We start from the raw sequence: 16,187 nt of genomic DNA, 5'->3' as shown, positions 1-16,187 counted from the left end.
GCACCGGCACCCGCGGTGCAGAGCTGGTCGTGAGGCTCTTGGAGCAGCACGGCAGAGATGGGGCGGGTCTGGCTGGAAAAAAATGTAAAATAAAAATTAAAAAAACCCACTAGTAATAAATAAAAATATATAAAATACATATAAAAATAAATGTTAAAAGGGGATGGAGAGCCTCGGTGGCACCGCGGAGCTCTAGGGGTTTCCTCACCGCTGCCTGTGGGAAGGATGAGCAGATGCCAAGCGGTCGACGGGTCCTTCTGGAGCACAGGGCTGGGAAGGTCCCTCTGGGCCTTCCTGGGGTTTTTTTCCCCCAACTTGGCGTTGGACCAGTGGCGCAGTCAGCCCGCGGTCCGGCGGCCGTGGGTCAGAACCCGCACCGGGGGCGGCGTGGCTGTGAGTACCACGTGCAGCCCAACCTCGGGTGCCGCAGCCCAACGTGCGATGCACTGTGCCCGGCGTGCCCCCGCCGCAGGGTCCTCCCACAACTCCCACCGATCATGCGTCACATCATTACTCAAATTGATGAGTGTTTTGGTGAAGCGTCTTTCCTCATGCGTTTCTCTTTATTTTTTTGCAGTTATTTTTAGCCGTTGACCCAAAAAATAAGTTAAAAATTTGGAAACTGTGTCTCATGTCTCCCGTGCAGGCACAAGCAGCAGGCTCGGCACACTCCTCGCCCACCCACGGAGCCAGCCGCCCCATGCCCATGCCCGTCAGATCCACCTCCGCCGGCTCCACCCCAACGCATGTCCCGCAGGACTCGCTTGCAGGTGTCGGGGGAGACGTGCAGGAAGCTTTCACGCAAGGTGAGTATCACACGGAGCAGAACCACATCTGGTGTTAGTCCTGCCGACATCGTGTAAGAGAGGGGAGATTCAGACTAGATACGAGGAAGGAATTTTTTGCACTGAGGGCAGTGAGGCACTGGTGCAGGCTGCCCAGAGAGGTGGTAGAAGCCCCATCCCTGGAAGCCTTCAAGGTCAGGTTGGATGGAGCAACCTGATCCAGCTAGAGTTGTCCCTGCTCACTGCAGGGGAGTTGGACTGGATGAGTTGTAAAGGTTCCCTCCAGCCCAGACCACTCTATGATTCGATGTTTCTATGTACAGCAGAAGCATAACTCGCCAATATTGAGGCAATAATTACGAACCCCTTTCCTTGCTCTAGACCAAAGAGATTGGGGCACGTTTTTATTTTTTACAACTTAATGAAATTATTTCTGTGATGGTGATCATCCCTCCAGGGAAGGGATCTTCCATCCAGAAAGTTACGCCCACAAGTAATTTAACAGTGAGACATTAAGAACTGGTTATATTTACAAATCTGGTGGTTGAACTGGGCTATGACTTGCAAGAGGAAAAAAAGCAGTTTAATGACCAAAAGCAAGGAAACAAGCAGCCCTCTTATCCAGAGTCTTTAGCTATCAGCTGCTCGCCTCTCTGCTGGTCATGAGGCAGAAAGGAAGCTGAAATTCTGCAGCACAGCTCAAGGCTGTTCCTAACGGAGCGGTTGGCTGGCGTGCACATCTGCAGAATGGCTCGCTTGCCAGAGGAGAAGAGAGGAGAGGAGAGGAGAGGAGAGAGGAGAGGAGAGGAGAGGAGAGGAGAGGAGAGGAGAGGAGAGGAGAGGGAGAGGAGGAGAGGAGAGGAGAGGAGAGGAGAGGAGAGAGAGGAGAGGAGAGGAGAGGAGAGGAGAGGAGAGGAGAGGAGAGGAGAGGAGAGGAGAGGAGAGGAGAGGAGAGAGAGGAGAGAGAGGAGAGGAGAGGAGAGGAGAGGAGAGAGAGAGAGGAAGAGAAGAGAGGAGAGGAGAGAGAGAGAGAGAAGAGAGAGAAGAGAAGAGAAGAGAAGAGAAGAGAAGAGAAGAGAGAGAAGAGAGAAGAGAAGAGAAGAAGAGAAGAGAAGAGAAGAGAAGAGAAGAGAAGAAGAGAAGAGAAGAGAAGAGAAGAGAAGAGAAGAGAAGAGAAGAGAAGAGAAGAGAGAGAAGAGAAGAGAAGAGAAGAGAAGAGAAGAGAAGAGAAGAGAAGAGAAGAGAAGAGAAGAAGGGGAAGACCATAACAAAGAAGAGGAAGACCATAACGAAGAAGCAGAAGGACACACAGGACAATGAACGTTTTCTTGCTCCAACAGTCAGAGCTGCTTCTTTTGCAACTTTTCTACATGTTACTCTCCTCTATGTTTGAAAAAGATACCACTTGCTGGCCTAAATTCATTGCTGCCAACTGCTCCATAAGCAGATGTAAGAAGTGCTGGATTATCAGGTAGTTTCAGCTGCATTCCTCTCTGTCCACCTTCTCCTCCGGTTCTTTGGTAAAATCGGTGTGGTTTGATCACAGGGGTGAGCTGTCCATTGGTGAATAATGCAGCTTATCGTGCTCTGTAGGAAATCAGGGCAGCAGTTGACATACATATTTTTATTCCCCAACTTCTGTAGGTAGTGTGAGTTTATACTTAGCTGCTGTTGCTTTTTCAAAAAAAAAGTTTTACAGTCACGCGCTTCAGAAAAGTCAGACTTTTCCGTGTCAAAGCCATTGTCGGCTCAAGAAGGGCTCCAAAATTTGAAGACAACCAGATGAAATGGGACCTTGTTCAGCTCAATGCAGACCACTGCCTTCTCCTCAAATACTGAAGAGGCTTCACTCTCTGGCAGTGTCAGAAGACAGCAAGCAAAGACATGACTGTCAGTCTGATGTCAAGAAACTTGGCAAATGTTTTTTTACCTTCAGGGACGATCTCACTGCAAAGGAGGGGGAAATTTGTTATTCTTTAGTCCTACCTACTTCAACTCTGCTCGTGGTGAAGGAAGCCATTCCCAGCAGGAACGGGTGCCCATTCTCTGTATTTCACAGGAGTGGTGTCACTTGGGGTTTAGGCACTCTTTTCTTCTCTTTTGCCCATTTTGGACCAGAACCCTTCACCTTTAGTACTCCAGAAGCATCCCGGGATGTAGAGCTGTGAGAAAAACAGCAGCAGGACCTGGTCCCCCTGGGTACCTCTGAGTACAGACACGGAGGCTGTTTCTGAACACGATACGCATTTCTGGAGATGGGCATTCACCCGGATTTTATAGTCTTCTTATTGGCAATAAAAGAAGGACAGAAAATCCACCTGCCCCTAATGCACCAGCAAGGACTTCACCTCTTTGTGGGCAGCAGCTCTTCATCTGGAGCTCTTGGTACTCCATGGGAAATCCCACCGGGTATGGGACTCCTTAGAGCCTGTAGTGCCGGGGTGCTGCAGCCTCCCTTGTGTGTTGGTCCTTTGCAGTAAACAAGAGCCCTTGCCTTGTTGCAGAGGCCAGGCTGTTTATTTCTTTGGAAGATGACAAGTTGCGTCATGCGGAGTCACAAAACTGGAGGTGGTGTGTTCTCATTCTGGGGAGGGAAGATCGTGAATATTAGTGTCCAATACCTTTGAAGGATGGACAGCCTGCTTTTCAAAACGAAGAAAATGTGAAAACAAGCTTCCCAGAACTGATGATATTTCTCAAAACCAAACAGATTTTAAATAACAATTTGCATTTATCAGCTGCTCATCAGATATATCCTTCTAGAACAATCTTCGTGCTTGCCGAAACGAGCTGCTGCCAGAAGAAGGTGAGGAAAGAGACTACAAAATGGTAGCAGAGGCGCAGGAAGTATCAGGGAATACTTTCAATTGGTATGCCTGGAGCGCTGCAGCAAGGACTGCAAGCCCTTAGCCCCCAGCATGCTCAAGGGAGGGAAAGGCTGTTACTTGTTCTCCAGAGCTTCAGCCAGTGAACAGGGTCAGGTGATGGAGGACATCCAGCCTGAAAACACCAAGTATCTACAACTCCTCCATGAGAAGGGTCTGTCTTTTTCCGATCCCATCGGTAGGAACAAGCTCCTCATCTCTCTAAACACTTCCAGAAACGACAGCAGAAGCAGGCATTTCCAGGGAGGCAAGATGCCAAATACCAGAGGCACAACACTCCATCTGTTGCTGTGGGTGGTCCAGTCGCCTCCTCTTCATCTCTACAACAAGTTTGATGGTACAGCCGAGAGCTCTCAACTGATTTCTTTGGCAGCTGCCTCTCCTTCCCCCCGTTGCAGATTGGCTTTCTTTTTCCAGGCTGCATAAAGTGGAACATCAGCACAAGGAGTCCTACCAGTTACTGGGAAAATCTGCTCTATCTGCTTCATCATTTTCCCCTTTCCTTTTTTCATTAGGAAAGCACAAAGAGATGAAATGATCTCCTCTCTGCTGCTAGGAGGAACTAACACGTGCTTACAGTAGTACATGAACTGTCCTACTTGATTTTTTTTCATTTTACAGTACTGCTTTGGCATCCAAATTTGCTCTCCATCCATCTGCTTTTTTCTTCGGAGATACAGGCAAAAGCCATGACAAAGCAAACTTCTCTCTGCACAGTTTACAATCACCAGAGCGCTCTTCCTCAAACTCCTGGCTCCGGTAGAAGCTGACGTAATTAATCAAGGGCTCATTCATGCCTTTTACCTGAATGACTGGTTCACAAGGGGATAGTCTTCGTCAGGACCTGTTGATATTGCCCAAAGTGAAAACTTGTTTTTTTCTAGGTTTTTAACACCTGACAGCATCTCAAATGTATGTTGCAATGAACCAGGTGTTGTATAAAACCTTTCAGGGCTGGGCTAAGGGCTCGTGAAGCGGCTGCATAACAACAGCTCAGTGTCGGTGGGGGTGAAGCAAAATATCTACAGGCGATGCCTGCAGTACACTTATTTTATGTTCTTTTTTTTTTTTAACAAAAACATTTAAATTTTTTTCGCTAACTTTTGCGAAAACACCAGCTTCTTATAAACCAGAGAAGAGAGGAGGAAAAGGGAAGATCTCGGTGCTGCTCCACCTCTTGCTGCCATGACCTAGGAGCGGGCGGGGGTGCCAACATCTTGTCTCTCATCCCAAGGCACAAGTCTTCTGCGAGCTTCCCTGTCAGTGAGGAAAGGTCTAGAGAAGGAAACCTTGAAAGAATTGAATCCAAATGATCTTGATCGTGTAGTCTTAAGATTAGATAAGTTTCCTCCACAGGTCATCCCTCAATCTTCCACTTGCCCAGAGGGAGAACGCAGTAGTACGGTGTTAGAATAAAATGCCCTGATGGTATTCTGCTTGAAAAATTTCAGATACAGAGGCCACCATCTAATTAGAAAGCTAATGCTGCTGTTTATCATCTTGAAAGAGAAGAAAACAGTCCCTCAGGATTCCTGGGATGCAAATGCGATCCACTGCTGCCCACAGAAAGGTGGAAGTTCCTCTCGTGATAACCACAATGGTGGCTCGGTCAACTGCTAGAAAAACTCTTGCAAGAAAAAAATGGTCAACAGGCTCCATAATACGTTTCCTGGAATGATCCTTCCGGAAAGGCAATCTGCACAATTAGTGCTATTTCATATTAATCAGGCAAAATCAGGCAAATTCAAGGCAAGTGGAGAGCACAGGAAGCAGGATAAAATTTCTGTGTTTTCATATAATAAAATAATTGAATGCCACCAGCCAGGAGGGCTTTGGGTGGTTTCTGCTTGTAGTTGTCCAGATGAGCTCGTGAACATTATTCATCTGTTTCCCGGGGGAGACAGGCTGGAATTTTACGTTTTGCTCCCAAAAGTAACGCCGGGCAGGGCGGTGGCCGCGCTTCACTGTCACGCTCCGTGATGGGACTCAGGACATCTAGAAACCTGCGTAAAGTGGCCTCCGTCGTGTAAGAGATGCAGAGGAGTCCCCTAAGTCACGGGCCCCAGACTCGTTGGCCAAAATCTGCCTTTTTTCCCAGGAATCGCATGCTGTTTGTGCATGCATGGGAGCACCCAGTGCCTCGCTGCCGCCTCGGGCATGGTGCTGGTCAGTTGGCACCCTAACCTGGAGGACAACGATGCTGATGGAAAGCTCCTCAGCTTGGTAGCGCGCTCTGGCAGCTCTGAAACAACAAATCCAGAGGCAAAATGTAGGAGCAGGCGCTCTGACGGCACCCCAGCCAAGGATGGAGTAAGAGCCAGCGCAGCATTTGGGAGATTAAAGCAGCACGTCTGGAATGAGAGAGACACCCGACTTCAAACAAAAGTAGACGTGTAATGTTCAGTTGTCGTTACCGCGGTTCAGTACAGCTGCAAAATGTCACATCAGATGTCTCCGGCGACGCCACATGTGTTGTCTTCGTGCCCTCGCTGGAGTAAATGGCAGGAGGAGATGCCAAACGCCGCGATCCTAGAGCACTGTCAGGCCCTCGGCATCAAAGCGGTGCTCCCGGAGTCCTGCACCGGTGCAGACATCTGGTGCCTGTGTTGGGATAACAGACCGCCTAAAGCCATTTTCTGGGAGCAGTTAAAGCACGGGGACGGCTGAGGTGGGGCCAGCGAACCATTACAGCGACCTGCTCCCAGCAGAGCTTCAGCTCGGGGCCGTCGGCTCCGCAGCCTGAGAGACTGCGGCTACCGACCACCTGCTGGGGCAGAAAACGTGACCCCGCGCCATCAAAGCCTCCGAATAAAACCCAAACAGCGCAGCGCAAAAAAAAAAAAGGTGCCGGAGGAAAAGGGGGAGTCACGTCGGCAGCGTCTGTGGACGCTGGAAGGTGGGGCTGTGGTCGGCAGGGTGCTGCGCCACGAGAGTATGGCTGGCTGTGCCGGCGGGAGCAGCGCGGGGCACCAGAAGAGGTGGGGAAGAAGGTCGTTGTCTTCCCAGCGACAGCAAGAGGCAGTAAGCGTCATCCCCATCAGCGCCGGCTGCCCTCCCTCGTCTCCTTTCTGGGCAGCTGCCGGTTCGACGGTGCCTTTGCAGATTGCGACGCCTCGCCGGTCCCGGTGGCTCTTGTGGAGCGGTGGCGGATGCTCGGGTGGCTGACGGGGTGAGCGGGTCCCTTGAGGAGAGGATGGCACAAGACAAGGGTGGGCGCAGACTGGAGCGAGGCGACGTCGCCGTGGGTGACAGCAAGGAGCTATTCCCCCCGGCTGCGCGGCACGGCGAGGAAGAGGATTGCTTCCTCCAGCGACGTAAGAGGAGAGCTCTGCGGAGGGCGAGGATTCGGTTCGCTTTGTGTTCCCTCCAAACCTCAGCGATGTCGATCGCAACGGGGAAGCCGGCAGCGGTAACGACTCCGAAGAGCGCGGATGAGCTGCGCCGCGGCCAGCATCCAGCGACTCCCGTCTCGGCGAGAGGAGCGTCTGCCCTTGAGCTGCCGTGCGAGCACTGCCCTTGTCAAGGAGGAGAGCGGGGGGGATAGCTAATTAGCCAGACAGGCCATCAAGCAGCCAAGCAGAACTGCAACACCCAGAGTAAATCACCACCTCTGGCCAAGCCGAGCTGCTTTGATGGGGCCCGTACGCCGGGCTGTCCCGAGGTGGGGAGGGGGACCCTGGTGGGGACCTGGGAGGGACGCGTGGCCGAGCATCGTGGTGCGGGGAGGTCGGGCAGTGGCAGTGCGGCGCGTGCGACTCCCGGTGTTTGTGTGTCTGCTCCGCTCCCAGGTACGAGGAGGAACCTCCGCAATGACCTGCTGGTAGCCGCCGATTCCATCACCAACACCATGTCGTCGCTGGTGAAGGAGCTTCACTCAGGTAAGAGGGAATTCGGCAGCACACGCGCGCGGCAGAAAAGGGAGAGCTTGAAGGCGCAAGTTGGAGATTTGTCTTTATTTTTTAGAATTTAAGGCGCAATGCGAGGTTCCGTGTTCGTTTTTTCAACGGTAACATGAAAAATAATTTTTATGGCTAATGCCGTTGAGAAACCCCAGTACTTCCAGTGGCTTTCCATTGATTTTATCGCTGATTGTCCAGGCCATGCTCTGCGGATACAGACCTGGCTGACAGCACCGTTGGTGAGCCGTGAAGCAGGCTCCCATCTAGCTCCCGCGCGTATTGATTGGCGCATGTAGAGCAGCACTGAGCAGCTTTTCCAGTCCTGGACCTGCTTACTAGGCAGGAGAAGTGCCAATTCGCAGTCCCACTTCTGGAAGTCAAAGCTCCCGAACCACACGAGCCGGCAGGTCAGAAGCCGGGGCAGGTGTGTGGGTGAGCCTCCCCGAAGGGTTGCGTAGTGATGGCGACGCTTGAGACTCATCTGCAACGAATCCCCAGTGGGTGCCGTAATCACGAAGATAGAGTAAATATACGTGAGGCCAGTTGCAACAAAGGCTTAAACAGCGATGTGGAAAAAAAAGATAATTATTCCCTCCGGGCCTTTTTACTGTGCCCGTGGAGGTAAACGCCCTGACGGGGCTGGAGCAGCTTCTGCATCCTGTGGCTCTCGAGCTTTGTCGGCGATGGAGTATACGACCGCTTAGGGTAACAGCAGCGTGTTTGTGGGCTGCCTTCTCTTTTCAGAAAGAAGTAAAGCATTCTGCATTCGGGCCCTCATGGTTTCTGTTTCGTGCCTCCCCCAGCCCCTCACTGTATCCGGTAGTTGCATCACATAATCCTCCCCATAAACTTACCAAACTCCACATTAAAACCCGTTAGGCTTTTTCTTCCCACTGCCCTTAATGGAGAAGTCACAGTTATAAACCGGGTTGATATTTTACTGCTAAGCAGTAAATCCAGCCAGGCTGAACCCCGTGTCTTGGCTGCAAAGGCAGCTGCGAGTTAATAAAGTCTTTCATGTGTGACAGCAGCATCGCTGGTGCCATTGCAGTGAAGGGCCCTGGGTTTCTTCAATAAATCACTGCGCTCGAGACGCGCAGCTCTCTTCCCTCTAGGCTGAAACCCGGTGAACAAACCCTCTGCCCGAAACAGATGTCTGCAGTCATTTATTTTTTGCTCTTAACAGAAGGGCACATTTGCAGCGGTACGGCTGAGCTCAGGCTCTGGTCCGGGGTGGCTGGGGGCAGAGCTGGCCCTGCGGCTCTCCCGCCCTCCGCTGAAATCCCCGAGAGTTTGGCAAATGCAAAGAGCCCGGGTGTGCGCTATTGACAGCCCTTCCAGGCTTGTCAGGGATCGTGCAAAGCAGTTACGGTTCACAAGGGAGTGAAAATGGAATTAATTACAGTCTCCTACTTGAGGATACGCAGACACTGAAGAAGGCTCCCTTGAAAGTATCTGAAATCATTTCATTTGTGTAAATTAGGAAAAGCATGAGTTATCCTCAGCTGATGAAAGTCAGTGGGATTTAACACGTATTGTCCCGGAGGTAAGCTGTGAGAATAGACACCTCCTCCAGCCCCAGGCTCGCCCAATATAGCTGCAGGCATTGTGTTCTGCGCGTTTGGGGAGACGCTGGGGCGTGCACCACCCACGCCTCTGTTTGCCTCCCCGTACCTTCGCGCAAGCTCCCAACACGGTTTCCTTTGGCGAGGAAACGCTGCTCAGGGTTACCCCTTCCGAGATGGGCTTCCAGAGGCGCTCTCGTCGTGTCCCCCCGCCGCCTGCCTTCTCCTGGGCTCGTGGCCTAACGCTGCCGAGGGAACACCGACACCGTTTTTACTCCAACTGAGCTTAAAAAGACGCACATGGCTGAGCTCCGGGGACCGGGCGTGACGCTGCCGGAGGTGGCTCAGCCCCAGCCCTGCGAAGCTGCCGAACAGGAGGCAGGTTCAGGACCCTGAAGCAGCTGCTGAGCTCCATCCAGGTCACGTCTCTCGCTGTTCAACGTGCGTTTGGTGGCGTCAGCGCTCTCCTCTGCGCCGGCGTTCAGGACTCATCGGTAGCCCTCGCTGAGTAGGCAGAGATTGTGTGACTCCCAGATGTCTCATCGGTCCTGCTGTCAAAGCAACAAAGAGAGCAAGTGTTTGTAAGATCCCCTTTGATCAGCTCAGTTCGGAACGCTTCAGTTTTACAAATTGTGCCTTTCGCTGCGGGGTTTTCTCCCTTTCTTTGCTCTCAGCAGCAAGTGAAGTAGGCAGAAGTGATATCACTGCTCATCATAACTATTACCTGTTTACACAGGGCTCGTTGAAGCATTGCGCAGGGAGATATGAGCCACCATCTGCAGAAGAATGTGACCTTCTGCTCCCACTCTCTGCTGTGTAAATACGAGCCCGGCCATAAACTCTCTTCGCCTTAACCAGAGTTAAATATAATGAGCCACCCGCTCTCAGACACGTCTCTGCGGGCACAGCCTGCCACCAGTGACGTGACTTTGCCCCAGTGTGAGCGTCGGCGTCACTGAACACCTTGTGTGGGCAGACCCTGTGACGCCAGGGGGGACCCTCCGAGGTTTTCGCCTCACCATAAACCATTTCCATTTTTCTTCCTTAGATTTGGGCTCAGCCTAAAGTCGTGGCTTCCTTCCCACGACGTACAGTGCGCAGTTCTTCCTGCAGCGCTGAACTAAGGGTGCTCAAGGGACTTTGGTAGAAGTCCACTAGTAGTCCACTCTTTCGGACAGCGTAGACACTGCTTCCAGCTGGCACCCTGCAACCTCTGCTCCTCCGATCGGGATGGAGCAGGGACTGTTTGGCCACCAGCAGCGAACAGGTGCCATGCCGTAGAAAGGATGGTGATGCTTCCGTCCAGGTTCTCCTTGGGAGCCTGAACGCTCGTCCTCCTTCCCCTCCAATGGCGGCTACGCCTGAAAAGCCAGTTCTTCCCTGCTGCAGAAAAGCTCCCCGAGTATCTGTTTTCTCACCTTTTTTTTTTTCTTTTTTATTTTGAAGCAGAGGAAGAAGATGAAGAAGAAACAGAAAAAATGCAGAACGGAAAGGACCGAGGTAAGGGGACAAACTGCGGCCGCTGAGCTGCAGAGCATTTTCTGACTCGCTCCTCTGCAGGAGCTCGGTTTGCCGTTGTCTCCATTGGGAGCCCCGGGAGAGGGCTCTGGGTGCCCATGGCTTTGGGTGGAGGCGCCCCACGTCGCTGCGGCTGTTACACCACCCGCGGACACGGCGCAGGTTCATCCTCCTGCTGCCGTCGTCGCCACGCGGCCGGGTCGCCCTCTCCGACATCTGCCGTGGCTCGAGGTGGCGTCATGGCCAGGGTTTCTTCAGCGCGTGTGTCCAGCTTCCGAGAGTGTTTTTCTTTCAGCAAAGGTCGTGCGCGGAAATGGGTAAGAGGAGGAGGAGTCGCCCTGAGTGCTGCAAGAAATCCAGTTCAGATCAATATAGTAGGAAAAAAAAAACCCCGCAGCGTGGGCTGGTTGAAGTTCCTGAGCGGTGGGACCATCATCTGCTGCCCCCCCGGCCTCCTGCGACCTTGGCTGGACAAATGTTCAGAATTACTCCGCTGATGGTAATCCCGTGTAGGCAGTGCCATGGGCTAAGCGGGGTTTCACAGGAGGTCTCTTTCATCTCTGCTATCCCTGGACTCAGGACTGGATACTAATCCTCCCCAGACCTCATCTTCTTTCTTCCTTCGGTGCGACTGAATCCATGACACGCGCCAGCAGAGTTATTCCCGGGGCTGGAAGTCATCATCGTAGGCGTGGAGCGCGGCCCCGAGACTCGCAAACAACCGTGCAGCGGGCGGCTGAGTTGGAGGGGTCTGCAGGAGATCCGGTCCTCGTGCTGCGCTCCACAGGCGAGCGCAAAAGCACCTCCCAGACCCTCCCGGGGAAGGGACCTCGCTCAGGGGCCTCTCGACTTTTGCTTTCTATGTTTTTCAACCAAAGCACGAGAAAAAGACTTGGACAGGTTTGAATCAGCCCAAGCATTTGTCTCGCTTGAGCCAAACCTAATTTCAGCATTAACGAACTGGAACTTTTTCTCCTTTTTTTTCTTTTTTTTTTCTGTCGTACGCACATTTTCCTTCTGGCTAACTGGTGGGGCTCACGTTTCTCACCAAAAGGGCTCGTTTTCCTGAGTTTTCCTGTCCAGCAAGTTTTGCAAAGCATTCGGGTGTCTGGAAGCGCTCTGCTCCCTGACGGTTTGTCCGTCAGTACGAGACCTTACAAGCTTGCAGGAAGAAACGCAGCGAGTTTGATTTTAGCTAAAACAGGAGTTTTCAAAGCCAAATCGCGTTGGCTCTAAATCACAGGGCCCTCTTTGCCCTAGAACATTCCTCTTCTGATAAATATTTTAGATGCTTAGCAGATGACCCTTCTGCTTTTTTCCAAACATGCGTTGTATCTTGCATGGGAAATGGGGAAAGGGGGATTTTGGAGGGTTGAAATACGCTGTCTGGTAGCAGAGACACAGTGAGGTAAATTCAGCTCTGTTACTCACTGAAGTCGGGGTGGGACTGAGACATGTAACCAAAAGCTGAACTTGGTCCAAAAGCCGTCATGTGGAATGTAAATATTATCTCTGCCAGGGAGTAAGTGATTTCCTAATGGCACAAAGTTAGTGAGGTAAAAATCTGGCAGAAAAATCAAGGAACAATCGATATACAAACTGCAGTTCCTCCTGCGGAGCGTGTACACTTCGGGAGCTCCTCCAGAGACCAGAGCAGGCGTGGCGATGGGGCGTCAGGCTCTGGGTTTTGTGCGGGCTACGTCGAGGACGGGCGTTACGAAGGCGCTCGCTCCCTGCCCCATGTCACCTATGGGGTCTGATGGACCCCATACCCGCGCCGAGCTCTACCTGCCCGGACTTCGTGCTTTGCCCAGTGACTCTGTGGGCATCCCCTCCTCAGCAAAGCTCTTCCATTCCTTCCTCCCATCCTGAACGGAGAAGAAGAAAAATCACTCGCAGCTCAAGTATTCCCCACCGGCGTAGACAAGGGAGACCCCCCGTCCTCACGGGGGGCTCGGCTGCGGTGTGTTTCCTAGGGACAGCAACACCCTTGGGCTTCCTCACAAGTTTCTTCACAAAGTTATTTTGTATTTCTCCGTGTCCCAATTAACGAACCTCAGAACTCTCTGCCCCGCTGGAGAGGCTTACGTCCGTACGCTTGACATAGCCGCGGCGTGGTAGGGCTTCAGCAGGATGAAATCATTCGGGAAGACTCCCAAGTTGGCTGCGTCTTTTGTGGTTAGAATTACAAATTAAGCAGCACTTCCAGAGAAGATGTCTGCAGGGTTTCCAGGCACAGAAGAGCACAGTCGGGAGCTGGCAAAGCCACATCCATCCAGTCACGTTAAACGTCACCCCACGGCGGTTCAGCCCGCCTCGGGGCTCTCTTTGAGTTACCCCTTCTCGACACCTGGCGTTACGTCCCCGTAGATTGCACGTGAGTCAGACGTTGTTCCAGGTTGGACGCCCGCTGGGGCTGTCCTGCGCTCCCTGTTTGCTGTGGTCCTGCTGCCTCTCTGCCAGACAGCATGCTCTTGTTGGTGACCAGGGGGTGAACCCACGACAATATCACCTGAAACAAGGTTCTCCACAAGCTGGTCCCTTCATGTATTGGCTGTTTGGATTTTTGTAACCCCCAAAGTGCTCAAAAAGGGACTGAAGAGCTGGGATGTGCTCTGTCAAACTGCTAGAAGAAGGTGCGTGGTTTGCAGCCCCGTAAAATGCGTTAGGTAAAAATATCCAATGATGTGAAATACATCTGCCCATACCGATGAGAACTGCAGTCCATGCAGCTGCCTGTTCCTTGGGGGACGGGACAGAGGCCATCCTCAGCAAGTTTGGAGGTGACATCAAAGTCGGTGAACACCAGAGGGTCGCACTGGAACCTCAACCGGCTGGAGAAACAGGCCGGCAGGAACCTCATGCGGTTCAACAAGGAGAAGCGCAAAGTCCTGGGGACAATCCCCCCGCACCAGGACAGGCTGGAGGCTGCCTGCACACGGCTTCGCGCGGAAGAACCCGGGGGTCCTGGTGGAAACCGCGTTGACCACGAGGCAGTAACGTGGCCTTGTGCAAGGAAGGCGAATGGTTTCCTGGGCCGGCAAAGCGTTGGGAGTCAAGGGAGGGGATCCTTCCCCTCTGCTCAGCACTGGTGAGACCACCCTTAGAGTGGTGGGCTCCCCAGTCCAAGAGAGACATGGACAGACTGGAGAGAGCCCAGGGAAGGACCATGGCGGTTATTAAGGCATCGAAGCATCAGTTGGATGAGGAGAGGCTGAGGGAGCTGGGATCAAATCAACGTGTGTAAAAACTGGATGGAAAGGACAAGAGTAAACTGAGCCAGAGTCTTCTCGATGGTGCCCGGTTCTACAATTAACCAACGTACAGCATCAAGGAAAAGGTCCCAGAAAGAAGGTTACCCACCACACCGGTCCCCAGCCCTTTCTGGGAGGCAATTGGAGGCAACGGGCGCACATCAAATACAGGAAATTCTGTTCAATCATAAAAAATACTTTTTTACCATGAGGCTGGTCAAACACCGGCACAAGTTGCCCAGAGAGGCTGTGGGCTCTCCACCCTTGGAGATACTCAGAAGCTGGTGGGACGAGGTCCTGAGCAGCCCGGGGTGGCAGACACTGCTTTGACGGGGGTGGTGGGGGATTGAGCAATTCCCTAGAGGTCCCTTCCCACCTCAGCAGGATTTCTGGGGTTTGGTAAGGTCGGGAGCACTTTTCTACCTGCCTTGTACCTCAGAGGACTTGCTGTTTATCCCAGTGCCTGGACAGCTGTTTGCAGGCCTGAGAGGAGTGACCCATCAGAAGTAAAAAGAGGCGGGAAGGGTAGATTTTCTGTTTTACAGGAAATAAAATTTCCTCCTCTCTAAACGTGCCTTTTCCCCTCTCTGTTGCAGGTTAGAGAGATGACAGCAGGCTGTACAGCAGTTCAGGTAAGGACGGGTAGGTTTTCCCTTCCCACCTCCGCAGCGCTGCTCTGTACGTGCCCTTGCAATGCGCAGGACCAAGTCCCTGGTCACCTCCTGCCCTTGTCCTTCATCTCCTATTTCTGCACAAGGAAGGTTCCCCGCCTGCCCGTCACTCCACAACCACTCAAAAAGATGGGGTGGTTTGGTTTTTTTTCTCGTTAAGACCCAATTCTGCTCCTGCTGCAGACAGCGGGAGAACGGCGTTAACCTCAGCGAGAAGAGCGTTCTCTCCTGTTTTATTAGTATCGCTTCTATACCGAGAGAGGCCTCAGCCACGAAACAGGACCCTATTGTGATGGACAGTCTCCAGAGGTCCTAAAAATACAATCTCTACCCTCAAAAGAGCCTGCGCTTTAAGTCATAATGAGGCGCAGCAGATGGACAGACAAACGGGGGGCTGGAGGTAGCAGCCTGAGCCCTGGGGTGACAATGCCTCCGAAGGACCTGAATAAGATCCTTATCGTCCCCTTCTGAAAAGCTCATCAGAGGGCACCCGATCAGGTTTCCACGCTCCCCGTCGGCTCGCTGGGTGTTTGCCGTAGCCACAATGCCCACCTTTCACCATCCCCAGGGGGAAGGAGGAGGGTTCTTGGGGCAGAAGAGCGTAGCATGGACGCACACGTAATTAGCCAGAAAGGGCTGAGGACTGGTGCGGCGGGTAACCTTCCTTCTGGGACCTTTTCCTTGACGCTGCAGGTTGGTTAATTGTAGAAACCAGGCAGGAGGAGGTCTTTTGTCTTTAACTCCCCAGTTCAGACCCAGCCCACGGTGGTAGTGGGCCAGGCGAGTTGCTCGTGATGGGTCTGAAACACAGTTTTGCATGATAAAAGCACCACGGTTGTGCTCAAAGGAGGAAAAAAAAAGGGGGTTTTGCCCTTTCTGCCTCCCCGCCATTTTAGTGGTGGATAGAGATAACCCGAAAGCGGCCTGAGAGTTTTTTCTGATAGTTTTTACATTAGAAATTCAAGTCCTGTCTCATCTGGGAAACAATCTGGTAACTCAAGAAGGAGCGAAATTATTCCATTAGAGGGGAAGCCAGCAATGGAGAGCTGTCTGTACGGCTTTGTGTGGCTTTTTCTTAATGTCCCTTTAACTCTAATGGCTTTGGAGAAAAGGATGGCTTTGACCCCCCGTCACCCCTTAGCCGTGGATCTGGAGAGGAGAAGCTCCCCGTTCCTGAGAAGCCCAGCAGTGCCTCCCAACACCACCAGGGACCGGCGCTATGAGCGCTAAATCAGAGACAGCTGAAAAAGTCAGGGAGAGAAACTACTTTTGGGTTCCTTTATACTCCAGAAAGAATGAAAAAAGACATGTCGATGAGAGAAAAAAAAAACCTTTAAACGGCAGTGGTGCTTCTTCCAAGCTCCTCACGTTCCCGTTGGTGGTGCCAGGACCTGTGGTGGGTCCTCCTGAGCCTTCCTGGTGGTGGTGGTGGTGGTGGTGGTGGTGGTGGTGGTGGTGTCCAGCCAAGCTGAATCTGTGGCTCTGGCTGCCCTTTGGCTCTGGCTGCCCACCGCTGATGGAGGGGGCTGGGGTGGGCAGCATCACCGGGGGCTTTCTCTTAACACGTGTTGGCCATTCGGGGGGAAATGCCCGGCACCCACCTCACCTTG

General features: G+C 52.5%; 1 protein-coding gene across 1 annotated transcript in view; it reads left to right on the top strand.

The window, feature by feature from the left end:
- Positions 1-14,526, top strand: part of DTNB (dystrobrevin beta) — a 184,683-nt gene extending 170,157 nt beyond the window's left edge. Inside the window, exons 17-20 of the mRNA XM_086461751.1 lie at positions 647-806; positions 7,459-7,548; positions 10,581-10,634; positions 14,503-14,526. Coding sequence (XP_086317877.1) covers positions 647-806; positions 7,459-7,548; positions 10,581-10,634; positions 14,503-14,507 — 309 coding nt within the window. The 3' untranslated portion in view covers positions 14,508-14,526. The remainder of the gene's footprint in view (positions 1-646; positions 807-7,458; positions 7,549-10,580; positions 10,635-14,502) is intronic.
- The last annotated feature ends 1,661 nt before the right edge of the window (positions 14,527-16,187 follow it).

Source organism: Leptosomus discolor, chromosome 2 (assembly GCF_034619465.1).
Source record: "Leptosomus discolor isolate bLepDis1 chromosome 2, bLepDis1.hap2, whole genome shotgun sequence".
NCBI classification, from domain to species: Eukaryota; Metazoa; Chordata; class Aves; order Leptosomiformes; family Leptosomidae; genus Leptosomus; species Leptosomus discolor.
The sequence above is the reverse complement of the archived record's forward strand: the minus strand, read 5'-3'. Positions and strand labels throughout refer to the sequence as shown.